Genomic DNA, 25,636 nt, shown 5'->3' with positions numbered 1-25,636 from the left:
GGTATTGGCTTCATTTGAAAACAAGAGTGTGAGGTTAAATGGACTGATGCAGAATGGCAAGCAGGGAGGCCTCATTTGTTCATAGCATGAAATCAGCATGTAAGTTGGCTTTTATAACCACAATGTTCCTTTCTCTTCCTCCTTCTCTCTCTCTTCTGTCCTCTCCTCTCTCTCTTCCTCCCTCTCCTCTCTCTTCCTCCCTCTTCTGTTTCATGTAAAAACTGTTCTTCTCAACCATTAGGTCTCAGCCTGTGTCTTTGCTCTCAGTTCACCTCTCTTGAACTGCTGACAATTCACTTCCCTGCTTGGTTTGCACCCAGTGTTGGTGTCTTAGTTGCACAACTCACACTGCTCTTCACACGGGATCTCTCCCCATCTCCCTGAGCCAGGCTCCAATCTTCCCCACACTCCAATCTTTCCCACATTCCAATCTTCCCCACAGACACCTTGATTTTGCAACATTCCCCTGATAAATATCATCTCCTGTCTCAGACAGGAATGTCCTCCAGGCCACTCCAGGGATTGTGTCTTCCCTGTTTAGTTGCAGCCTCCCTGTGGCAGAGGGTGCCTGGTTTGGTGTCTAATACCCAGTTTGAACCCTTGGCAAGACAAATGAAGAATGGATGGGATGGGAAAGGACTGTCTGGAGCTCAGGAGGGTGGCTGGGACACTGGGCTCTGCCACTCACTCAGAGGGCATTAGTGAAGCATTAGGGAAGAGACTGGGGAAAGTCTGATGAGGAAGGCTGAGGGAACTGGAGAAGTTCAGCCTGGAGAAGAGGAGACTCAGGGGGGAACTTCTCACTCTCTACAAGTCCCTGAAGGGAGGTTGGAGTCAGGGGGGGTTGGGTTCTTCTCCAGGCAACCAGTGACAGGATGAGAGGGCCTGGCCTGAAGCTGCTCCAGGGGAGGTTTATGTTGGATATCAGGAAGCACTTCCCATGGAAAGGGTGATCAGACCTTGGAATGGGCTGCCCAGGGAAGTGGTGGAGGCACCATCCCTGGAGTGTTTAAGGAAGGCTGGAGGTGGCACTTGGTGCCATGGTCTGGAAATGTGGGGGTGTGTCAGGTCATAGGCTGGACTAGATGATCTTAAAGGTCTTTTCCAGCCTCAATAATTCTGTCATTCAGTGATTCTCAGCCATTTAGAGCTCAGGTTTTTTGGTTGGTTGGTGGTTTGGGTTTTTATTTTCCTTTCTTCTGTGTCCCTATGAGCAAAATCAATATCAATGTGCAAAGTGTGATTGCTGTAGATTGGGTCACCCTCCCAAGAGCTGCACTATTTGAATGGCAAAATCTTGCAATAAAAAAGATTCTGTGCTTTTTCTGACCAGCTGTTCTCAGGAGGAAGATGCTATCACAGTTAGTTGCCCATTAAGAAAGTGCAGATCAAAGCCCCTGTGCTTCCTTTGGTAAAAATCTATTTTTAAACTGCTTTTGATTAGTTCCCTGTGACTAATCCTATTTCCTAGTGGCAACAGAGTGGATCTCCACATGAATCTCTTAAGTAACAGGTCTCAAAACTGGGCATATATTTGGGAAATCTTCAGGCTGTAAGAAATTTTAACAAATTAGCAATAAATAGAAATATTCAAAGCAATGCTAAAATGCTTCAAATCAGTATTGCCACCTTCTCAGGAGTCCATCTGGATGATTCAAAAGGTGAGAAATAGTTGATTGTGGCTCTGTGTTCAGTGTGTTTAATAAACCATCATCTCCCTCATGTACTATTTTTTTTCCTGAGAATGTGCAGAAGAAATAAGTGTGAATATTACTATAAAAAGTAAAAATTGAGGTCAGAAATTGGATTTTTTAAATTATTATTATTATTTTTGCTGCACGTATCAAATTATTTGGCATATCACTTTCTTTTTTGGTGTTTCCTAAGATTTATTTTCAAATTAAAAGAACTTGGGGAAAAAATGGTTGGGTTTTCCCCACCCCCCCTCTGCCTTATCCCTCGTTTTGAATTATTTTGTTCAGTCCTTTCTTGCCCTTTGCAAGTCTCAGGCAAGAAATGGTTGCTCAGTTGAGTTCAGAGCTGGATTTGCCCTTGCTGCTGCACAATGTATGGGTGCTGCTTGATGGTGGGAGGGTAATTTTCCTTTTTTATCATCCTTTTTTGGGTAGGAAAACAAGTCATGGCCACGCTGAGACTGAGAGTTGGAGATGAGAAAACCAACGTGAGGAAATCTGCTCTCCAGGTAGGGGGTTTTTCACCTGTTGCCCTCTTCTCAGTGATTACCCACAAGGCCATTAAAGGAAATAATGAGGCCCTGCTCCTGTAACAAGTCACTTTGCCCACCTGTAGGTTCCTGCTATTCCTCCAGGCCTCAAGAAGGACTTGGATGCTAATTCCTGATCAGTAAATAACGCAAACATGATGATGGAAATTTTTTCTAGTACCCTTGCTGGCATTCTCTTGCTCTGTCATTTAGAAAGAGAGGCTCTTTTCAAATGTCAATTGGCATTTCAATTAAGTGACTTCCTCATAAACTGAAGCATATTGGCTGCTTAGTTTGTTCTGACCTTGTTGACAAAGAGATGAGGTTATATCCAGCCTTTTTGTGAGGCGTGTGGTGCTTTGCTGGCTGCTCAGTGTCTTTAATGAAGTCATTAGCTTTGAAAGGGAGATGCTTCAGTGATAAAAATCACAGAATGAGTTGGGTTGGAAGGGAGCTTGAAGAGTATCAGGTTCCAACCCCCTGCATGGGCAGGGACACCTCCCAACAGCCCAGGCTGCTCCAAGCCCCATCCAACCTGCCCTTCAACACTGCCAGGGATGGGGCAGCCACAGCTTCTCTGGGCAACCTGGGCCAGGCTCTCACCACCCTCACACTCCACAATTCCCTCCTCATCTCTCACCTCAAGCTCCTCCTTCCAGTTTTCATCCCTCCCCCCCTGTCCTCTCCCTCCCTGCCCAGGTAAAATATGGGGCTCATGTAAGAGACCTGTTATTTTCAAGGGGAAATGGTGACATTCACTCCATCCAAATGCTGTTATAAAACTGGAATGACTGAAAAGGTGGTTTCAGTCTCATTCCACATCTCTGGTTGTGCCCAAAACTCATCAATAGTTCACGTGATGTTTCCCTCCCAGTCAGATAAATGAACCTCTAGTTAAAGCTGGTAGGGGGTGGGTTGTAGTTTTGCTTTGCTGCCCAATGCCTGTATCCCCAGCAAAGCTCTTTCTTGCCAGGTTTTCATGAACATCCTGAAGCACAGAGTGATTCCTTGTACTGCAGAAGATCTGTCCACCCTCCAGGATCGCTGCCGGGACCCTGCTGTGTCTGTGAGGAAACAAGCCCTGCAGTCTGTCACTGAGCTCCTCCTGGTGAGAAAACAGCCCATCCCACCTCCCACCCACCTCAGCTGGGCCAACTGAGGGTTAAAAGGAGGAGGAGACAAACCAAACAAACCCAATCTGGTGCATTACTCAGCCACTTTCACTTTGTGTTTGAATTTTCTGGTGTTTGAATTTTCTTGCTACCTTTGGACTTGGAAGTGGTGACTCATTCTCCCATGGACTTGTGATTCCTGTAGGATGCTTCCAACTGTTGGAAGCCTTTCTTGTCATGACTGGTGATTTGTGTGTCATGGAGAAAATGTTGATGTTGCTGGCCTTCTCAAGTTACAAGAAACCTGAATCACTTTGCTGAGATGTAATGTGTACATGATAGCACTGCAATATTTTTCCTCCTTTTCTATTTATTCAGAGGGGATTAGTAACTCAGGCTGGGAGCACTGGGTTTATATTAAGCAAAGATTTTTTTTTTCTTACTGTTAAATCATCTAGCTTTGTTGGGGATATAGTTAGAATTATGTAGAGGGTTTCAGAACAAAGTGTAACAAGTCTTGAGCAGAAGCACCAGGTAGATTAATCATAGATATGATCAAATACCTCGTGGTATCAAGGAGATACAAGTTTCCTTGTCCCACATTCTGCCTCGAGTTGCTGGGGTTTATTATTTCAAAGTTAGTAGCTGAATCTAGAGACTTTTAGGCCTTTTTTGCTGGTCTTACCTATGCCTATAGAATCCTGTAGTGATTTTAAAAATGTGTCTAATACCACCTGTGTTTCTCCCAGTCTCAGCAGGAGAATGTTCTGGTGCAGAAGGCCTGGTTAAATGGAGTGGTGCCTGTTGTGATGGACACTGAAAGCTCCGTGCAGGAAAAGGCCTTGGATTACCTTGATCAGCTCTTGCTGCAGCCTATAAAACATTACAGTACATTCAGGGCTGAGGATGGGAAGCAGGCTCTGGCATGGGATCTCCTCACCCTCTTGACTTCAGAAAGCCAGGAGCTGAAGTAAGTGCATTTTTCCCTTCCTGAGGGGCTCTGCTGGCTCTTCCCTAACAGCCCTTTGACCCACGTGTTGGGTGTTATTGTTGCCATCATATATTAGAATGCAGGGACAAAATCCAGGGTTGTTTTTTTTTTAATTTTATTTTGATCCTGTTAGAGTATAAAACTTTTGCTTTATAGAAGGGAATTACCTGTTGACTGGAGGACTAAGATAAGGCTATGAGTTTATACTCTCTTTTTCAGAGTGTGGCCACACTAGGTATCAAAGTCTGCACCTGGTTGACATGCACGTGCTGCCTGTTGTGCAAGGAAAAGAAACAAAATGTATAGGTTTGGGGTTTGTTGTTTTTTCAGCTCTTTATATTTCCTGCTTGGAACAGTCAGTGTAAGTGCATGTGTGGGCAAGGGAGGTGATTCTCCCCTTCTGTTCTTCTGAGATCCCACCTGAAATACTGTGTCCAGCTCTGGAGCCCTCAGCACAGGAGAGACATGGAGCTGTTGGAGAGGGTCCAGAGGAGGCCACAAGATGATCCAAGAGCTGGAGCAGCTCTGCTCTGGAGCCAGGCTGGGAGAGTTGGGGTGTTCAGCCTGGAGAAGAGAAGGCTCCAGGGAGACCTTAGAGCAGCTTCCAGTGCCTGAAGGGGCTCCAGGAAAGCTGGGGAGGGGCTTGGGACAAGGGCAGGGAGGGAGAGGACAAGGGGGAAGGGATGAAAACTGGAAGAGGGAGATTGAGGTGAGACATGAGGAGGGAATTGTGGAGTGTGAGGGTGGTGAGAGCCTGGCCCAGGTTGCCCAGGGAAGCTGTGGCTGCCCCATCCCTGGCAGTGTTGAAGGGCAGGTTGGATGGGGCTTGGAGCAGCCTGGGCTGGTGGGAGGTGTCCCTGCCCATGCAGGGGGTGGGACTGGGTGATCTTGAAGGGCCCTTCCAACCCAAACCATTCTATGATTTTATGTTACTGCTGGAGATGGAAACTCTCATGTTGTGAGGAGCTTGTTTTGCTCTGCCAGTTCCTGGATCAGAGGAGCTGTAGAGCATGGACAAGCTGGCAGCTGATGAGAAGATACAATCCTTTGTATCAAGGATTTTCACTTGCTCTTCTTGTTACCTGTGCTCTCTCCCTGAAGACTTCAGTGTTCATATCCAGGAGGGTTGCATGCTGGTCTTGATGTGTTGATAGGATGTGTTGAGAGAAGCATGAATATTTAAGTCAAATGGAGGTGTTCTGATGACAGAAGTAAGAGAGGATATATAAAGAGGGGAGAACATTGCCTTTTATTAATTCTGATGTACAATATGGTTCTTTTCTCATGACAAATAGGATTATTCTGCCTTTTGCAGAATGCTGTGGGAAGAAGCAGAAGAAATGGGATGACACACAGTATGACAAGGACACAACATTGATTAAAGACAGCTGCATGTTTATTAGTCAACAGGGCATATCAGAAATAGCAAATGAGACACTGGTTGTGAGCTTTGCCAATCTGTGAAACTGTCACTTGTTCTAATTTGGGCTATTTTAGAACATAGTTTGCAGATTCATGGCACCTTCTCCTTCATGACCTTAGAATATCTTAGAGCTTGATAAATCTGAGAACTTTTTCAAGGTCAAGTAGATAACTAGGATTAAACAGAAAAATGAGCAGGTTACAGCATCTTAACATCACTGTCTCCTGTCCCATTATGGGTGTTAAATAGCAGCTACTGGGAAGTCTTTGTCACAGGTTGCTGAAATGATCTTTTCTTGGTGGGCCCTGGTGCCAGTTGGACCTTCTGTCTCACAGCACTGCATCCATGCTTGGAGGCCAGGCCTGTTGTGCCTCACCATTATCAAAGGGAAGTCTAAAAATACTGCTAAAATATATAGTAGAAATCCTGACGTGTGCTGAGCACTGGGAATGCTGAGCCATAGCAGCTTTGTTGTGTTGCCCAGTGTATCCTGGACAGGGATGTTGGATTTTACTGCCAGTGTCTTAAGACCAAGGGTTTTGTTTACTCCTTCTTTAACTTGCTTTTCTTTTTGTTCTTCCTTGTAGTCGTTACATGAACAAAGCTTTTCACATCTGGTCCAGGAAGGATAAGTTCACCTCCATCTTCATCAGCCATGTCATGTCCCATGTGGATACAGAACATGCTGTCCCAGCTTGGATGTTGCTTGCTAAGGTGGCAGGTTCTTCACCCAAGCTGGATTATTCCAAGATCATTGAATCCTGGGACAATGTCAGCAGGTATCTGTCTGCTTTGAACACCATCCTCCATTGCAGTCCAGAAACCAGCTACATCCTGGGCTGCATCAAAAGAGACATGGCCAGCAGGTCAAGGGAGAGGGTTCTGCCCCTTTACTTGGCTCTCATGAGACCCCACCTGGAATTCTGTGTCCAGTTCTACAGCCCCCAACACAGGAAGGGCATGGAGCTCCTGGAAAGAGTCCAGAGGAGGCCACAAATATGGTCCCAGGGCTGGAGCAGCTCTGTTCTGGAGCCAGGCTGGGAGAGTTGGGGTGTTCAACCTGGAGAAGAGAAGGCTCCAGGGAGATCTTAGAGCAGCTTCCAGTGCCTAAAGGGGCTCCAGGAAAGCTGGGGAGGGACTTGGGACAAGGGCTTTTAAGGATAGGATAAGGGGGAATGGTTTCAAACTGGAAGAGGGAGGTTGAGGTGAGACATGAGGAGGAAATTCTGGAGTGGATGGGGCTTGGAGCAACCTGGGCTGGTGGGAGGTGTCCCTGCCCATGCAGGGGGGTTGGAACGTGATGATCTTTCAGGTCCCTTCCAACCCAAACCAGTCTGTGATTCTGTGAATTCTGCAGTGAAGAGGTGGGAGTGAAGAAGAGGACCAAAGCCAGGGAGCACTTTGTCCTTCCACAGGCAGGGTGCCATGTAGCTGCTTAGATCAGAGTTCTTTATTCAAGCAATTATTCAAAGAAACTAGGAGGCAAGTAGTGGCCTGCAGATCTGTGCAGAAACCAACTCTTAGCTTAAGCTTTTTCAGTTTTCATTTGGCTTGACAGGTCTGCCTTAATAATTCATATCCCAGATTAAAGGACTTTCCTACTGTGATTTGATGTCATTCCTTAGTGTTAGTGTCAGTTTGTCTGCTCTGCTCTTTTTCAGGCAGCAGAACATGAGCACTGATACTACTGGACATGTACTCTGTGTCATTGGTCATGTTGCAAAGCACCTCCCTAAAAGAACCTGTGACATGCTGATTGGTGAGTGAGTGGCCCTGAGAAACTGCAGAGGGGGAGGCAGGTTCATACCTTCCATCTTCACACTCATTTCTTCTCCATAAGCAGCTGAGAAGCTTAGAAAATGCTCATTTTAAGGGTGTGATCTCCTTTTCAGACAATATCAAGTGCTGGCTGAGGGAGTCCCAGTGTCCCCTGGAGGTGATTAGCCCAGCTGTAGAAGCTCTGCAGAAGCTCTGCCATGCACATGCAGATGTGCCAGAGGATGCACAGGTGTGACTTTAAAATATATCTTTTAAAATAGCTTGTTTCATACTTAGGAGGTCTGTTTCTTGGAGGCAGCTTCAGTCTGTTGGTTGATGAGCTCACTAAACAAAGAGGAACTAACTCCAGCAGCAGCTTGAGTCTGTTCTACCTTCAGGACTTTCAGTTTAGGCATTTAGGTGTGGACAGATATTACAGCTACATTGTGTTCAATTAAAAATTTGCCAAATGAATTTTGTTTAATTATGCAACAGGGGCTGCTTAACCAGGTGTGTGGAGATCTAGTGTCCACCTGTGAAAGCTACATCTCAAATATAGTCCTCAGAGAGGATGGAGCAGAGCAGCTGCAAGAAGACCTCTTGGTAAGTTTGGTTCCTCTTCACAGACTGGTCAAAGGATGTAGGTGTACTTGGAATTTGAGTTCCTTAAATTTCACACCCAAAACTGACTTAAGTAGGAAAACACTGATATGCAAACCTGTGTGTAAGCTCAAAGAAACCTGGAATTGAAGTGCCTGGGAGCAAAGAAGAGTTCTGGACATCAGCAGTTGCTTTAAGGATATGATACACAAAGTATTTTTAATGACATTTTTTTTTGTTTGCCTTTCCCTTCATGCTTCTTAGATCAACTGTTTGTACAGGTTTTACAGACTTATTTCCCAATGTTTTGAGGAATATCTCAATATTATTAGTAGATGTGGGAGGGTTCTGGTGTATTAAACACATGATTTCTCTTTCAAAGCTTCACCCTCTGTTCTCTGGCCACTGTCTTCTTTGAAAGGACTGAGGGAATTTGAAGTTCCTTTTGGAGAAGCACCAAACTGGTTTCTGCTGATTTAATTTGCAACTCAGTTCTTGACTGCAGTTGGTTTTTCTCTGCAGGTGAGACACCTCTTCATCCTGGGGGAGGCTGCACAGCTCTGTCCAGCCAAAGTGGAGAAACGTGTCTTCCTTTTGATTCAGTCCATCCTGGCTTCTCCTGCCAACCAGGACCAACGTGAGCCTCTCTCCTTACTGCCTTTAATCCTGAATTCACAGACAACACCATTGACTGGAAAAGCCTGTTTTCATTCCTGACCTTTTCTATCCCAGTGTCTAGTTCCCCAGATGGTGAGGAAATTCCAGCTTCTCAGCCCCTGTCCCAGTTCCGAGGATCAGCCATGCCCCCCGTGGTCAGAGCTCATGCCTTCATTACTCTAGGTGAGTGCCATCCTGGGCCCTTTCCTGTGTCCATTTCCCACCCTTTCTGGCTGAAGTTCTCAAGGGCTGTTTCCACTTGTTACTGGGTACCCACAGTGCCCAGTGTTTGCACTGCCTCAGCTCACAGCTTTTATCAGTGCAAATATCCATGGCAACAAGGTGCACAAACCACCAAAATGCTGCTCCTCAAGGTGGTTAATGCATTAATGGTGATTAATGATTAGCAAAGTCCTTCAGAATTGTCCAGCCCTTGTGCTCAGAGCTGGTTTCTATCTGGCTGAAGAGATGTATTGAGGTGCTCAGCAGAGGATGAAGAACACTTGGTGCTTTTGGTGCAGTTCAGGGCAGAATGGCTGCACGTAGGTACTTGTTCTCCTCAGCCTGGATGAAGAGCTGCTTTGAGAGAAGCCTGGTCAAGCCTCCTCCTCCAGTGCTATGGAGAGTACCACAAGTTCTCCTTGTCTAGTACCTCTGTGGTTAGGAACAAGTCTCTTCTCTTGCATATAGGCAGCATTAATCTTTCCCTCCCTGCTTTGGGAAGCTTTATACTTTGGTACAGAGTTTGGAAAGAAGTTAGGGACAAGTCATGTTAGAATGCAGGCTATTTTAATTTCAGTTGGTTCAGTGATGCTTCTAGAGGTGGGTGTCTCCCTGCTCTGCCTGTGACAGCTGTTCTGGGGCTGTTCTTTTTAGCTGCTGTGAATAATACCCTGTACACAGAAATAGTTTGCTGTGAAGGAGGGAATTTGGCATAGAGAGCCACACTATAGGTCTAAGAGGAGTTTGGAAGGGCTCCTTGAAGTATCATTTCTTGGAGAGATGGTGCAGGTTGCTCATCAAGTTTCAGCAGGTGCTTCTTGTTTATTCCCCCCCGGTTACTTTCTGGTTCCTTTCTCGGCCCAGAGGGCAGGAGAAATACATTCCCAGCCCTGCCCATCTCACCCCTGTTTCCCAGGCAAACTGTGTTTACAGAATGAGGACCTGGCAAAGAAGTGCATTGCAGCTCTGGCCCGGGAGCTGGAGGTGTCACACGAGGTGGCCGTTCGCAACAACGTGGTGATCGTGCTGTGCGACCTGTGCGTGCGCTACACCTCCCTGGTGGACAGCTACATCCCCAACATCTCCCTCTGCCTCAAGGACCCACACCCCTTCATCCGAAAGCAGACCCTGATACTCCTCACCAACCTGCTGCAGGTAAAGAGGTCCTAGGTGTGCCTCTGATCAGGTACCTCTGCTGGGCTGAGTCCAGGCAGCCTGGCCGGGGAGGGTGTTGCTTGTGCCTTGATGAATCTACACGTCATCAAGAAGACTTGTTAACAGGGTTTTTTTGCTATGTAGACAGAAATCATATTGAGGACACTTAACACAGTTGGATAATGAGATTTTTCAGAGAAGAGGAGGCTCTGGGGAGACCTCATAGAGGTCTTCCAGTGCCTGAAGGGGCTCCAGGAAAGCTGGGGAGGGGCTTGGGACAAGGGCAGGGAGGGAGAGGACAAGGGGGAATGGAAGAAAACTGGAAAAGGGAGATTGAGGTGAGACATGAGGAGGGAATTGTGGAGTGTGAGGGTGGTGAGAGCCTGGCCCAGGTTGCCCAGGGAAGCTGTGGCTGCCCCATCCCTGGCAGCGTTGAAGGGCAGGTTGGATGGGGCTTGGAGCAGCCTGGGCTGGTGGGAGGTGTCCCTGCCCATGCAGGGGGTTGGACCTAGATGATCTTGAAGGTCCCTTCCCACCCAAATCATTCTATGATTCTATGATTTTTAGTCAATGGTTACCTCTTCTGTTTTCTTCTCTTTGTTTCTTTGAACTCCCACTTCACTCCAGTCTGGATGAATACAACAAGCATCACAGCACCTTTTGCTCCTGCTGTCTCTGCTTATTGTTCTGAAAGCATAAACACTGAGAGGCTGAAGATGTTTACCCTCACAATGTTCATATGAAGCCAACCAAGGCAAATTTAGAGTGCATTTGGCTCTGAGAACAGTGCTGAAGGGCGTGTGTGCCTTGGCAGAACTAATTTTTCATGGTTCTACTTTTTTATTGGTAACTGTGGTAAACCTGAGTGCTTGCTGGTTAGTGCTGTTTAAAGCTTCCTCCAGAATATTCTCTCCTGGGGGTTTATTTCATCTACCTCCAGCTGAAGTTGTCTAGCTTGATCATATATTTAATGTACATTCTGTTGGGCTCCATCAGGTGTTGCCTTGGCTACAGTCTGAATGTTCACACTGGGTTTTTTCCTGGGTCAGTTTGATGATTTCTGGTCTGCCAATTTCTTTCAGGAAGAGTTTGTGAAATGGAAGGACTGTCTCTTCTTCCGTTTCGTCAGTGTCCTGGTGGATCCAAATCCAGACATTGCCAGGTAAAATCATGAAGGAGCTGAAGATCAGAGATCTGCTGCAAACCAGTCTTTGTCTTGCATGTGAATAAAAGCTTCAGTGAGAGAGCAGATGATTATCCCATTATTAACCTCCTAATTTCTAGAGTTGTTCACACTTTAGAGTCTGCAATGGCAGCAGAGGAGGGATGAGCCTCTTTCCAGCTCACATGAAGGTCCCAAAGTAGCAAGCTGTGTGTTCTTGGCTGGCTTCAAAACCAGCAGCTCTGCTCCATTTTTGACTCTGAGGTATCTAGGAAAAAAAGGAACTTTTGAAACAAGCCTTTACAAAATCTTCCTTGTGGTTTTCTAACAGACTCTGTCTTGAGTGCTGGTTTGGTTTCAGGAATAGGATGAAATATTATCTTTTCTTATATGACATGTCTTGTCTTTTTAAGCCTTCTGCTACTTTTGAAATGCCTTGACCTGCAAGAGGAATTGTGCACACTGGCTTCAGGTGCATGTTTATGAAGGTTTGGTAGGTTTCAAAGCCTTGAGCTGCTCAGTTATGTCAGACATGAGTGGGGCAGATTGATGGTAGGTGGTGCAGAGGAGGCTTGGACACCTTGGTATTTGCATCTACCTGAAACAGTCTGGTTTTTTTGCAGAGTCATCAACCTATCATTGCATCCCAGTGCACAGTCACCCTTGCTTTTCTCTGCAGTGAGTTTTTAATATGTAAAAATGTCATTCCAGTAGATGGTGACATTGCAACACCATGTTCCTGCAGCTTTAGCTAAAGGCTTTTTGGGAGCTTTTTCCTCTGCATCTGCATTCAGTGTCTGCATCCAGACAAAACCACGTTCTTCAAGTCTGGGATTGACTTGTAGCTTTTGCAGGACTTTTGGTGATTAACTGTTTTCAAAGTACTGTAAAGACCCTGAGCCACAATGGAATTTAAGTTATTTGAATAATGAAATTGTCGTGCCTGGATTCAAGTTCAAATTTATTTCCCTCTCTGTTTACTGTCATGGTAAAAAAATGAAGTAGTACTTGGGGATGCTGAAAACATTTCTCTCTTTCTGGATGAAAAAAGGCTTAAAAGTGAATAAGATGATATCCTTGTTCAAGCCTAGATGGAGCTGGGCAGGAATTAAATGTGGTTTTGAGGGAGACTTGGCGGAGGAAAACAATCCTCCTGCTCTACAGCTTGTAAACCCTGCACTGTCTTTCAGTGGTGGCTTTTAGAAGCTACCTGATGATAAATCCTTTCTTTTCCTCCTTTCCAGGTTTGGAGAGTTCTGCCTGGTGCACCTCTTGCTGAAGAGGAATCCAGTCATGTTCTCCCAACACTTCATCGAGTGCATCTTCCATTTCAATAGTTATGAGAAGCATGAGAAGTACAACAAGTTTCCCCAGAGCGCGCGGTCAGTTGAGCACATTTGTATCTCCTTCCTGCTCAGGGCTGGGCTGTCAGGGCAGGCAGCTTTTGGTGACAGCAAAGTGCTCATAGAATGGTTTGGGTTGGAAGGGACCTTCAAGATCATCTAGATCCAACCCCCTGCATGGGCAGGGACACCTCCCAGCAGCCCAGGCTGCTCCAAGCCCCATCCAACCTGCCCTTCAACACTGCCAGGGATGGGGCAGCCACAGCTTCCCTGGGCAACCTGGGCCAGGCTCTCACCACCTTCACACTCCACAATTCCCTCCTCATCTCTCACCTCAATCTCCCCTCTTCCAGTTTTAATCCATTCCCTCTTGTCCTCTCACTTCAAGCCCTTGAACACTTTATAATTCTCTATGCAGAAGGGGGGAAGCAGCAAGGGGAAAGAGGGTTAAATTAAGAGTGTCCTGCTTTCCCTGTGACAATTCTTTGAGGACTTCTGCATGTAATTTGTGGGAGTGTGTGGTCTTGAAAGTGACATTCTAGTCTGCCTTCCTGATTTAAAGTCTTATTATTTCTGTGAGTTGGCATAATGTGACTTGGCCCTTGTGAAATGTCTTGCTCTGCCACAGGGCGAAGAACCTCTTCTCTCTGAAGGGGAAAGATAACAAAGACAAAAGGATGCATATCTACAAGTTCCTGCTAGACCACTTCACAGATGAGCAGAGGTTCAACATTACAACAAAGATCAGCCACAGCATCCTAGGTAAGGGTCAATTTTTAAAAGTCTGGCAGAGAAGAACTGATGTCTGTATGAAGCCACCAGGCTCTCAATCCACCCCGTTACCTTCCTGCTTTTACTGGCCCTGCTAAAATACCTCTTCCTTCTTCCCCGTGTGTTCCAGCTTGCTTTGTGGATAAGATCCTTCCACTGGACTCAGAAGCCAATGAGCTGCTCTCAGATACATTTGCAGTCCTTATCTGCAAAGAAATCAAGCTGTCAACCATGAGATCAAAACCTGAAGAAGACCTTCAGCCCGATGAAGATGAAATGGCAATGGCCAATGCTGTCATGCAGGCAGCACAAAAACAGCTCATCTCACAGGTGAAGATCTGGTGTGGCCACCACTCTAGAAGGAATTTTACCTTCCTGGGAAGGAGAAACGTGGTGAAAAATGATCCACGTAACCCAGCAGTGCCCATGAGGTGCTGAGCCTGTTCCTCAGGCTCTGTCTGTAGGCCCATGCTGATCTGGGGCCACCTGTGGAAGCACTGGGTGTTGGAAAAACAAACCACCCAGGCTGCATCTGTGAAGGGTGGTTATCATTGAGGGGGCAGTTGGAGGGATCAGAAATGCAGTCAGTGAAGCTCTGCTGAGCTCAGGTTGTTCCACAGATCTCTTGGTGGTGAAACATTTGAGTGTGAGGATGGGGTGGGTTTTTTTTTTGGTGCACCTTTTGGCAATTTGCCTTCAGTGTGAGAACTGCTTGAATTGGTGATGAATCTTAAAAGGTTCCACTTAGGCTGAGAGCTTGTGTCCATGTGTGGTGTAAAAGCAGGCTTAGTTGTGGTAATTCCCTTGCTGTGTAGTGATAACTCCTCTCACATAGGCCGTTCATCCAGCCACAGGATGACTTCTCCTTTATTGCATCATGTAACTGTTCATGCCTTGTCCTAAAAAAGGTTCAAAAGAAGAACTTTGTAGAAAATATCATCCCAATAATCTCCTCACTGAAGTCTTTAATGGAGCAGAAGAGGATGCCAGCTCTGAGGGACCTTATGAACTACCTGCGGGTAAGGGGGAGTGTTTTCTGGTTGGGTTGTGTTTTTTCCACTCTTGAGTGAAGGTGTTAAATGTGCAATCCTTAATGGAACCAGCAGCCTTCTTAGAAGGAATTTTAGGTGGCATATGATGTTGTGACACTGCCACTGTGTTAAATAATGTGGGAAGTGGAGGGATTTTAGATTAGGATCTCAGTGTGAGCCTCCTGAGTGGAACGTGGGCAGAAAGCCTGGAGGCTGGAAAGCTTTTCCATGTTCTGAAGAACAAATTGGAATCTCAACTCTGAAGTCTGTGAAAAACACCTCTGCTCTACCAACTGGTATTTCCTTTTGCACATGGGCAGCTGTGAGCTGAATGGAGACCATGAATCAGTAGTCAGGGGAGATTTCTGAAAGACTTCTAAACGTTCCTTGTTGCTTCAGGAAATGATGCAAGATTATCGAAATGAAATCAAAGACTTCTTTGGTGTGGACAAGCAGCTGGCAGCTGAGCTGGAGTATGATATGAAGAAATATGAAGAGCAGCTGGCCAGGGAGAAGGAGTCAGACCAGGAGCAGTTCTCAGGAGCACAGGCAGAGGTAGGTGGTGCCATTAACTCCGTATACACACACTGTTTCCTCTGCTGAAGTTTGGGTACAGAGAACACCCAGATTCTGAGTGTGGGGGCCTTGCTACAGCACTTCTGGCAGGAAGGTGATGTGATGTTCTCACACCTCTCCATATCTGCAGGCAGAAACTTTGGTTTCATGGTCATTGAATAGGTGTAAAATGACAATAAGCAATACACATTAGCCAAAGAGTAGCAGCAAGCAATTAACCTGAAAAGAATTAATTTTAAAGGGAAAACCAAGTCTAATTTGCTACTGGCTGTGCTTACATGGTGCATTGCTCTCTGTTCCCAGAGTGAAAAGATGATAAACAGGTCCAAAAGAGAAGGCTTCACTTTGCCTGCCTTCAGGTGTATAGAGTGGGGGCTTGCATCTGTTCTAGCCATGCAGCTCCTCTCTTCAAGTCAGTATAAAGAAGGAAGTACCTGCTTGGGTCAACTGTCCTGAACTATTTTATATGCCTACCTTAAGCTGAGCTGACTTCTACCCTGGAAGTACCTTTTGCTGACTTCAAAAGAGCACCTATATATAGACCTCTAAACTAGGACATATATATCCCATCAAAACTTCCCTTCTTGTTAAAATTTTGGCCAAGCCATTCTTTCTCTAGCACCCTTTGACATCTACCACACAAAGGGCAGATCTTCATCTCACAGAAGGGAGGTTTAAGCCTCTTACATCCTGGGTTTTCTACACTTGCATCCATTGTTAGACACATGATCTTTTCTCCTGTTTTCTGTAGCAACATCCATCTTCAGAGACAGCTGTACCTCCTGGTGGCTGGAATAACAATCCTCAGTCTCCTGTGAGAGGGAGACAGTTCTCACCACCTGGATCAAGCCCTTCCTCTGTGCCTTCTGAGTTTGCTACACCCAATGCTGATGTTCTCAAACAGCCATTGCTCCGTCGCAGGTTTGGCTTCCTGTTTACCTTGCCAGTTATGATGTTCCACAGGGCTATTCCCTTCCTTACTTAGTGGTAGGAAAGTCACCACTGCTTCAGTGTGATCTTCTCCATCACATTTGGTGTTCAGGCTCATAAAGGATTGGAAGGGGAAAGGTCTCCTTGTTACACACACCTCACCTGGGCTTGGGGTCCATCACATCCCTGTTCATGTCACGTTTTGCCCTGCAGGCCAGCATCCTTGAGCACACTTGCCATCCTGAACTCTGCCAGGAAAGCAATGGAAGCCAGAAACAAGCATCACAGGAAGACTGTTGGAGGGAGTTTATCAGCTGAATCACTTCCCTTCAGTGCAGCCAGCAGCAAGCAAGGTAGGAAGCTTCCTGCAAACTGGTCTGGCATTGGACTGGATCTGGTTGACACAGCCTGATTGTTAAACACTTGAGGTCACCGAGTGAATACATTTCTATTCTTAATTATTTCCTTGTTGTTTCTAGTATCCTTTCAAAGCCTGAATCAACAGTCTAGTGGAGAGAAGGTTCCTATGGTGGGCCGTGCAATCAGCACACCAGAACGTAAGTATAACCCAAAGGAACCCTTTCCAAACTGGGCTGAGTGCTCATTCTCTGAGAGAGGTAGCAATGCAAGGCTCCTCAAAAGAGCAGAAAAGTTTAGTCACTGATAGCTAGAAATTATTTCTTTATCTCAATGATTGTAGTAAGTAAGAACTTCTTGAAAGTAAAGGTGAATGATGCACGTAGGAAAGGACAGTCCAATATGGTCTCTGTTTACATGTCACAGGGTACTACAGAATGGAGTCAGTGCAGGAGAGCTTTTATTTTGGGCTGCTGAAGTAATAGAGCTACTGCCCTTTCTGCCTTCAGCAGCATTGGGTGCTGAGGAGGCATGTTCTCATGGTCCCTCAAGAGCATGTGTTGCCCCACGTGTGCAAGTCCTGTTGCAATGAGACACGTGCCCTTCTGCACTTGGGAGCCACAGCTTAGCATTTTCAGGCTGATTTACAGAGCTCTGCTTTAGAGGAAAATCCTCAAGGTCTGGTCCCTTTCAGCTATAAGGTAGGGGGTTCCTGTTGCCCAAACAAAGGATCCCAGGTGAGCTACAACAGGCTTCTGGAGCAGGCAGTGAGCTGGCACAATTGCAAGAGAACACAGATCTGCTTGAGTGGGATTAATGACCTTCAGTCATTTCTAAGTGTGTGTGTGTTCTACCCTAAGAAAGGACTGAACTCAGCACTGAGAAGGGATTATTTGGAGTTTTTTTTTCACTCTGCTGTGGAATGGAGGAATGTCTAATACACAAAATTGAGAGTCTGCTGTGCTTATGGCCACGGCAGCTGAACTGCCATCTCCCCAGAGCTGACCTTCAGGAGCTCAGTTTCACTGGGATCTGTTCTGACAGCCCTGCCGTGTCCTGCCCGGGTGCTTTCTGCAAGAAGCAGCTACAGTAAAACAAATGGAGCTGAGCTCCAGCAGTAAATTCCCTTCCTTTATGTCAGTTCACTGCTGAACCCCTGCAGGGCAGCTCTGCTGCAGTGGGAATGGTGTGATGAACACCCTGATGGGCTCTGGAGGGAGCTCCAGGGAGGCTGGGGGTGCAGGTCTCTGACAGGTCACTTCTCAAGAGACAGTTGTCAGCCATTGTGGGGAGGGGTCCGTGGTCCAGAAGCAGAGTGATCTGCCCAGGCTGTGTCTCACAAACACCTGACCTGCAGACACTCAGGACAGCAAACAACATGCAGCCTGTGTGGCAGTTTGCAGATACCTGACATCCCTGAGCAGGCAGGAGCAAAGCAGAGGCACTGATGTGCAACCACTGGAAAATCTGACCCTCCTTTTCCCTCTGTGTTCCACTGCTTGGTTAGATTTGTCTGCCTCAGTGTTTCTCTTTGCTGCCTGAGCAACAAGGAATGATCTTTGTGCAAAACAAATAAAAATGGGGGCACGTTTTTAGGAGAAGGAATCTTTAGGTGCTACATCTCTGTCTAGGAGCTTGCAGGGCTGTTTCTTTTAAGCACCATATGTTGGAAAAGAAGGAAGAGCCTTAACCTGCAGTGGTGCTAGGGCTGAATTCCTGCTTTGCTTCAAGGCAGCACGTGCCCTTTAGCAGGGAGACAAACTGTACAGAGCAGTCTCAGCACTTCAGTGAGTGTGTGTTGAGCCATCTGCGTGGGGGCACTGGGTCTTGCAGGCTGAGAGACAATCAAAATACAGCATTTTTATTTCTCTGGTAAATCATTCTAAACCCACTGGAGAGGCAGTTCTTTGCAAACCAATTTGTACTTGAGAAGTTCAGAACAGCTGTCTGTTCTCTTTAGCTTACTTGACTGTTCTGGCTTACTTGACTGTCACTCTCTCCCCTGCTGTCTTTGTGTCTCCTGCTCAACTCCTGCTCATTAGTTTGAGAAGGACTAAGTGGTAACATTTTAAAACTGGAAGAGGGGAGATTGAGGTGAGAGATGAGGAGGGAATTGTGGAGTGTGAGGGTGGTGAGAGCCTGGCCCAGGTTGCCCAGGGAAGCTGTGGCTGCCCCATCCCTGGCAGTGTTGAAGGGCAGGTTGGATGGGGCTTGGAGCAACCTGGGCTGGTGGGAGGTGTCCCTGCCCATGCAGGGGGTTGGGACTGGATGATCTGGAAGGTCCCCTCCAACCTGAACCATTCCATGATAAGTGTGGATTGCCTCACTGTGGTACATAAACACACATGAAGATAGCACCTCTGATTGCAGGGGAAGCCCTCCTTGGTGCCATTTCCTTCCTTTCACAGAAATGTCTCATTAACCAAGGTAACTTGAGGCACACACTGCACAAAGTCAGGACACTTGCAGGTCAGTCTTGAGAGAGGCAGAGGCCAACTAAGGCAGACAGATCAAGTTGGATTTCCACTACAGGCTGCAGTGATTCCCTTCTAGGACAGAGAAGAAATGAAAGAGCAAACCCATTTTGTCTGTAGAGAGAGCTCGTTTTAGCAGAGTTTCCAACTCTGCCCTATAAAGCTCTTTCTGCCTTAATTCCTTGTGAAAGGTTCTGGGAAACATGAGCATAAAACAGAGCGTTGAGTACAGTAAAATCAGAATATTGTGACATCTCTCCTGAGATAAATGACAGGAAAGAGACAGCTGACAACTATGGCCTATTCAGGCAACCTGAATTCTTCCTAGCTTCCTTGTCAAGTGATTCCCCTTGTCTGGTTGCAGGCAGTTCCTCATGGAATGGCTGCTTAGGTTCTTTGTCAGGGCCCCTGCCTTCTGCCTGGACTAGGAAAGCAACTGGTCTGAATCTGACCTGTTGTGAGGGGTGGCAGAGCTTGAGTGGAAGGTGTGGCTTTCCCACCCAGGTAGGAGAAGGAGGTGCATGGCTGAGGTCCTGTATTTAGGTTGATTTCCTTCACATACATGGAAGGCTGTGAAGTCTGGAGCACAGATGTGCACAGATGGCCCACCAGATCCAGCAGAGGCTTCTGAGGCTGGATGGGGGACACTGGTCTGGAAGAGAGAGATGTGTACATGCTTGCAGTTAACTGGATATACTTGCTCTGTGGCACTTAAGTGTTCTGCTGCAGCATGTCTTGCCCTCTGGCTGTGTCACAAGCTGACTGCCCATATGTGCTTTTCCTTTCAGAGACCATTAATGACTTGACTTTTGGTGCTGGGGTCAGTTACATCAGCTTGACGCACACACCCGGTTCAGCTGCAGGCAAGTTAACTTGGTGATTCTAACCTAAGAGGGGAGGGGAAAAAAAATTACCCCCAATGATTAAATCTAGAATTTTTGATAATATGAAAATACATCCTTTGGTTTTTTTGCAGAGAAGAAAGATGATGAGGATGAGCCAAGAGATATTATCTGCTTCACATCACCAGAGAAACCGTAAGTTCAACAGGGGTCTGGAACAGCAGCCCCAGGGAGAGAGACTGGGAAAGTGCTTTAAAATAACTGGTCATTCTGCTTCCTCCTCCTTAGCCCATCCCTGCCACGGGAGTGGAAAGTAGAATCTCCAGCAAAGAAAAGAAGCAGCTACATTGTCCCTCTGAGACGGTCCCAGAGGAGAACTCCAGTGACACCAGAGAACTGATCCTGTCATTGAACTTTTGTACAGAGCCATCATGTTGCCTGCAATCTGTCCCTTTTCCTCTGTAAATATAAATCCTCCTGGACACACGTCCTTCCTTATCTATTCTTACTTGTTTTTTACATGAATCTCTCTGAGAATAAGGGCATACAAAGCCTGCACTAACACACGGGTGTACTCTAAGCTGCTGCTGTTGGCAAAGCTCACTGGAGTGCCAGGAGGCTGCAGCAGAAAGGGAGGTTTGCCCTTCACTTCCAGGATGTATAATTTGTCCATTTGGAAAAGTAAGTGCTTAACATTGCCACAAGCTTAGCAATAAATGCATTTATCCCAGCTTGCAGGGAAGTTGAGTGGCTCAGCTTATTCACTCCATCCCTCATTGTCCCTCCTGGTTATATACTAGATTTGCTTTCGTTTGAACAAAGGTAGAACAGCTTGTCACTGCCACACCCCTAAATGTGGTAATTGCATGCTACATCACCTCTTATTTGTTGTGCAAACTCCTGTGTGTGAGAACAGCCCTCATGTTCTTTTTATATGGAATACTTCCATTCTTGATCTATGTTATTTCCCACTATTAACATTTTATGAAAATAAATGGTTACAGAATTAATTCCACCCACAGCTTCTCCCCCCTTCTTGATCTGACAGATAAATTACTTTTTTCTATAGATTTCTACAGCCTCTAAGTCTCTTCCACTGCTATCTTAGGCACTCAGCTCAATTAATGTTGGCCCCAGCAGCTTTTAAATAGAGACTTAATTGACTGCAAGCAGGATATGAGTAACTCAACTAAAAAGCAAGGTTGGTAAGTCCTCTGCAGAGCTCTGTGCTCTGTGCAGATAACTTGTTTATCATAAATGTGCTGTGTAAATGCTGGAATCTGAGCATTCCTTAGTCTGTCTGATGCCATGGAAGCCCTAATTGAAGTGTGTTTTTTTTCTCTTGTTAACTTCTATTACAGACCTCTTGTCCTAGATTTCATTGCCAGTTGAAAATGGAATCTGTTTTATTCATGCTGGTTTGTCTTATTCAGGCATGAACAGCAGAAATGGAGGAGGCTTTTCTGCACAAGTGGAAACAAAAGAGGCTGAGCCTGCTTTTGCCACAGCCCTTCCAGAGGCACTTACCTCCTGCTCTGGAATCCCATCATTTGGCCTCATTTTCCCTATTCTGTTTGAAGATCAGAGAAACCTTCAAGTGAGGTTAAACTTAAAATCAAAGCCAAAACCTGGGAATGTAGGACATATGGAATGGCTTTGGCTTGAGCCATGGTCAATTTAAGGCCATATCCATTGATTTTGTACCTTCTCTCCTGCTTTAAAATATTATGTAACCCCTTGGAATGGTAAAGCCAAATAGTTTTATTTCCTAATCTGTGCTTTTCTAGTTTTTGTTCTGAAATGAGCCCTGTGAGCATTGATCTGTCTGTTCTAAAGAAGAACCAGGGATAGACAAATGTCCAAGAATAAGCTGATGAGCAGCAGCATCCCTTGGATTTTCTGTCACCTTCAGCCCAATGCAAGTGAGTGCTCTGAGAGAAAAGACTTCCCCTTATTTCACTGAATTGAAAACAGAATCCCCCACTATTATGGCTGTTGAAATAACAAACCCAAAACCAACCAACCCAAAAAAACAACCCTACAAGAATGCTTTATAGCTTGGTATTTATGTAAAACATTCTTGGCAAAGTTAAACATCATACATTAGTACAAACCTGAATATTATTCACAATGATACAAAGGAATTCCATCAAGCAGATCTCGTGAGCTGTACCGGGGGGGATCATCCCCCCCAAAAAACTCCTCTCGTTAGAGATGCCACTGTCACATTTTAGAACTGAAAAGTAAGTCTTGATTTAGAAGCTTGTTGGCTTTTCACATGGTGGTTGCCTTTGGTTCACGGCGAGACTGCAGATTGTGCTCCCACAGTGCCCAGAGCTACCCTGACCAAACCTTGTCTTTCCCTTATTACAGGTATCCTAAAAGCAGCATAGAAAAGGAGTAGTGGTTTTACAGAAGGTGCAAAGGAATGTTCCACTCAGCTACTGGCACAGCCAGGGAACAGTGTGGCTGGGTTGAAGAGCATGTCTGAAAGAGGTAACCATGAGAGACCAGTGGTCATGTCTTGAGTTACACACAGAACACATGGTTATTGCTGCCCCATCCTCAGTTTTTTGTTTGTTTCATTAGGAAAAGAAGAAGTGGGAACACTTGGTTGAGGCAAAACAAATGCAGCAATGGCATGTCCAGCGAGGCCCCTAGGAACCAAAGCAGAGTAAAGCAGAACACTAAAAAAAACCAACACTGACAAGTCCAAATTGTCAAGTATCCAAAATACTGCATACAGGAAAAGTTAAGACAACTCAATTCATATTGGAAATACAAGAAGACTAAATTATGCTACATTGAAAACAAAAAAGATATTCTGAAACCACAGCACAGTCCTAGTGTTGCATCCACATCTTGCAGTCAGATTACCCAGCATATGTTCCTGGGCAACACATCTTTCCAATTATTCTCTCTAAAGCCAAGAAGATTTGTTTGATTTCATTTTGTTTTCTTTCCTTTTTTTTTTTTTTCTTTTCTTTTACCAGCTAGAGAAAAGTTGCAACTGACACTACAAAAAGTGCTTGTGTGTTGAGCTTTTGCTTTCCCAGCTGCAGAAACCAGTTGCCTTGGCTATGCAGGTTAAACCTGTGAAGCTGCCATAGGGGTCACACTGTGTTAATGCTGCAGGGAACTTGCAGAGGGGTAGCAAACATTGAAAGTCACTCTGTCACCTTGTTGGAACTGAATCCAAAAGCCATCCCTGGGTATTTCTTGCAACAACAAAAACAAAATGTTGGTCACTGGCAAGAAAGTGTTTTGTTTTTTTTTATATATATATAAAAAAGTTGATAGCTCCTGCCATGAGTTTACAAAAAAACTATCCCTGAGTGACTCTGTGTCTGGTAAGACCTCTTGTGACAAGGAAATTGCTGAAGCTAGCTTAGGAGGAAAGAGATACTGTTCCACCTGCAGTTTTGTGTTACACTTTGCAATAATACTGATATGCTCTGACAGTGCCACACTGCAGCAATAGTTGAGCTCTTCTCTATAGCTTAAGAAGTAAAAAAATAGCTCCCTGACTTCAACACTGCTGGCATCACCTATTTACACCTGAAATAGAAATGTTACCTTTTCTGAAGTAATCAAAATATATCTTTGCAAAAAACTTTAGAACGTGGGATTTTACAAAATGAACTGGAGAAGGTAAAAAAGCTTGAAGATGCCCTCAGTACCTTTTATGGCAACCCTAGCCCGTGGAAGTATTTGGCTTTAATTTTCCTGGAAGGGATGTCTTAGCTCTAGGTTCTCTGCCTCCTCTCTAAGCCTCTTTAGAACAGCAGAAGACACAAGAGGCCAGGCTGCTCTGTGCAGATTAGGCTGAGGGGTTCCCTGGGTGCAGTGAGTTTTCTGCCAAGCAGTGAAGAGGAGCAATCCTTCTGGCCTGACACTGCCCATGGCTCGTGTTAACTGGAGGAACCAGATTGCAGTAAGTTTACAAAAGGGCTGAGAACATTAGTTGTGTTTACTGGGTGGGGATTTGTCCCTCTGGGCTACTCAGACACCCTGTTCTGCACCTGAGCAGTCAGAGTCGAAAGCACAAGACAATCTCCAATGTGTAGAAGTCACCAGCCAGGCCTAGGCAACAAGCTGCTGAGAGGAAGACTCCCCCTTACATGGGTAAAAATCTTATTCTGTAAAGTCCATCTACTGCTGGATCAGCACCTCTTTTGTCTACTAGTCATCTGTACTAGTAATGGCTACTACACGTTTACCTAACGCTGTTCCCCTGGTTGGTTTGCACATTGTGCCTGTGTCCCTGCAGCACAAATAGAAGGCAATTCCACAAACTTCCACAGCCCAGTCTCTTGGGAAGTATTAAAAAGCTTCCTTAGTCCCAGGACAGGTTTAGGTGATCCTGTTGGTATGTCCAGAGGCAGGGGAGACGCAAGTTGGGCAGTGAGGAGTTACTTGAAACTTTGGCAAAGAAAAAAAGAGATACAGATAGCTAGCTATCAAGTTCTTGTGTGTTCCAAACTCTTCCAAGCGCACTTAATTCATCTTTTTTTTTGCTCTCACTTTTGAGTTCCTGGAGGAGGTATTTTCACACTTGCTTTTGCTGGTTTGCAATTTTCTCTCCACGTCTTAGATGACGAACGAGGACTTGTGTCTGAAGTCGCCCTGCAACGAAACAGCCCTGGCTGTAGGAAGGACCTAGTGGCTTTCCCAGGCACCTCTTTGTTCCTGCTGCCCATGGAAGGTAGGTCCAACCTGTCTAACTTCTAGCATTCTAGGTAGCACCCTCTTCCAGTTGGAAAAGAGAGGGAGACTGGTCATACTGGCCAGGTCCTCCTTCTCCTACTGTCCTCTCTCTCACCAAGGCATGACAGGGGACTTTCTCATTCCCTCTTCAGTATCTCTAATAGGGCCAGGCTTTTTCTGATCTTCAGCTTAGTGATCTATTCAAATCCCAAAATGCAAATTCTCTTGTAAAAGCATCATGGCCTGCCCACTTAATCCAATGAAACTCATCCTAAGGGGGTCAGGCCACAAGAGAACTGAGACAGCAGAGCTGCATTTGATACCTCCTGGCATCAGTCACTTAAGGCAACTTAAACTGCTCATCATTTCTAAGGAAATGACTCAGCCTTTACCCTTCTGTTCTCTCTCTGTTCTACATCCTTCCCTCTGAGTGGTACCCACTCTAAGAAAGGTCCCAAAAAAGCCCTCAGCCCACCCTCAGCAGAGAGGTGGGAAATGCAGATCATTTGTTACCTCATCATCTGTCCGGATATAATTAACGCCATCAGGTTTTGCTGGAGTCTTGTAGCTGAAATAAAGGAAAAGACCTCATTTCTGGGACAAGAAGACTGCAGGTTTTTTTGGAGGGGAAGTGCTGAGAAAGATGGAAATGAGAGAGAGCTGCTGAAAGAAAAGAAAGGAGGGAGAAGCCCAGCTCACTGCTCAAATGATAGATCTCTGCTTATTCCCTCATTTGTCATGACTGGGATTTTTTTCCTCAGTTCCCCCTCAGCACAGGGTAAAAGGATTGCTGTGTATTTATTTCCACAAGACTAAGTCTGCAAAGAGATTAACTGATTCTTTTTTTGCCTCTTCTGCCCTGCTCCCTGTGTTCTGCCTTTCTGTGCCTCCTGCCTTCTTTCCTGTGGCAATTATAAAGCTCATTTTAAACCTGGGCTGCCAGGTGCCTTCAGCATTGTCCTTAGTTATACAGAAGCCCCACTTGTTTGCAATCCCATAGGAATTCAGGATTTATATCTGACTGTCAAGTCCAGTGTATGGCAACCCTATTTAAATAGGGTCTTTGGAGCTTTTTCTGAGAAACCAACCCAAAAAAGGCAGGACTTCTGCTGAAAAGCAACATTTAACATGGAACAAATGGAATTGGTGAGAATCTTGGGTTTCCATATATTATCTCTTCTACAGATCCTGCAAGGACATCAAGGCTTGTTCCTGATGCTAATGCTGTTGTTTTTAACATTTTAATGTGCATGATAAAATGCCTGGTTTTAAGCCCAAATTTAGGTTCTCACATTTCCTGC

General features: G+C 45.7%; 2 protein-coding genes across 2 annotated transcripts in view; one reads left to right on the top strand and one right to left on the bottom strand.

The window, feature by feature from the left end:
- NCAPD3 (non-SMC condensin II complex, subunit D3) overlaps nt 1–20,028 on the top strand; it is a 33,642-nt gene extending 13,614 nt beyond the window's left edge. The window contains exons 13-34 of the mRNA XM_010002893.1: nt 2,130–2,203; nt 3,198–3,332; nt 4,086–4,306; nt 6,338–6,529; nt 7,412–7,509; nt 7,643–7,758; nt 8,004–8,111; nt 8,631–8,745; nt 8,841–8,948; nt 9,904–10,142; nt 11,225–11,304; nt 12,549–12,686; nt 13,276–13,409; nt 13,549–13,748; nt 14,327–14,437; nt 14,849–15,004; nt 15,777–15,946; nt 16,169–16,308; nt 16,435–16,512; nt 19,575–19,649; nt 19,763–19,823; nt 19,917–20,028. Coding sequence (XP_010001195.1) covers nt 2,130–2,203; nt 3,198–3,332; nt 4,086–4,306; nt 6,338–6,529; nt 7,412–7,509; nt 7,643–7,758; nt 8,004–8,111; nt 8,631–8,745; nt 8,841–8,948; nt 9,904–10,142; nt 11,225–11,304; nt 12,549–12,686; nt 13,276–13,409; nt 13,549–13,748; nt 14,327–14,437; nt 14,849–15,004; nt 15,777–15,946; nt 16,169–16,308; nt 16,435–16,512; nt 19,575–19,649; nt 19,763–19,823; nt 19,917–20,028 — 2,861 coding nt within the window. The remainder of the gene's footprint in view (nt 1–2,129; nt 2,204–3,197; nt 3,333–4,085; nt 4,307–6,337; nt 6,530–7,411; nt 7,510–7,642; nt 7,759–8,003; nt 8,112–8,630; nt 8,746–8,840; nt 8,949–9,903; nt 10,143–11,224; nt 11,305–12,548; nt 12,687–13,275; nt 13,410–13,548; nt 13,749–14,326; nt 14,438–14,848; nt 15,005–15,776; nt 15,947–16,168; nt 16,309–16,434; nt 16,513–19,574; nt 19,650–19,762; nt 19,824–19,916) is intronic.
- A 3,934-nt stretch (nt 20,029–23,962) lies between these two features.
- JAM3 (junctional adhesion molecule 3) overlaps nt 23,963–25,636 on the bottom strand; it is an 11,894-nt gene continuing 10,220 nt past the window's right edge. The window contains exons 8-9 of the mRNA XM_010002892.1: nt 24,849–24,903; nt 23,963–24,254 (exon numbers count right to left, since the gene is read on the bottom strand). Coding sequence (XP_010001194.1) covers nt 24,219–24,254; nt 24,849–24,903 — 91 coding nt within the window. The 3' untranslated portion in view covers nt 23,963–24,218. The remainder of the gene's footprint in view (nt 24,255–24,848; nt 24,904–25,636) is intronic.

The sequence above is a fragment of the Chaetura pelagica genome, unplaced genomic scaffold, assembly GCF_000747805.2.
Source record: "Chaetura pelagica isolate M959 unplaced genomic scaffold, ChaPel_1.0 scaffold38, whole genome shotgun sequence".
Taxonomy (NCBI): domain Eukaryota; kingdom Metazoa; phylum Chordata; class Aves; order Apodiformes; family Apodidae; genus Chaetura; species Chaetura pelagica.
Note: the sequence above shows the minus strand (reverse complement) of the source record. Positions and strands in the feature narration are given on the sequence as shown.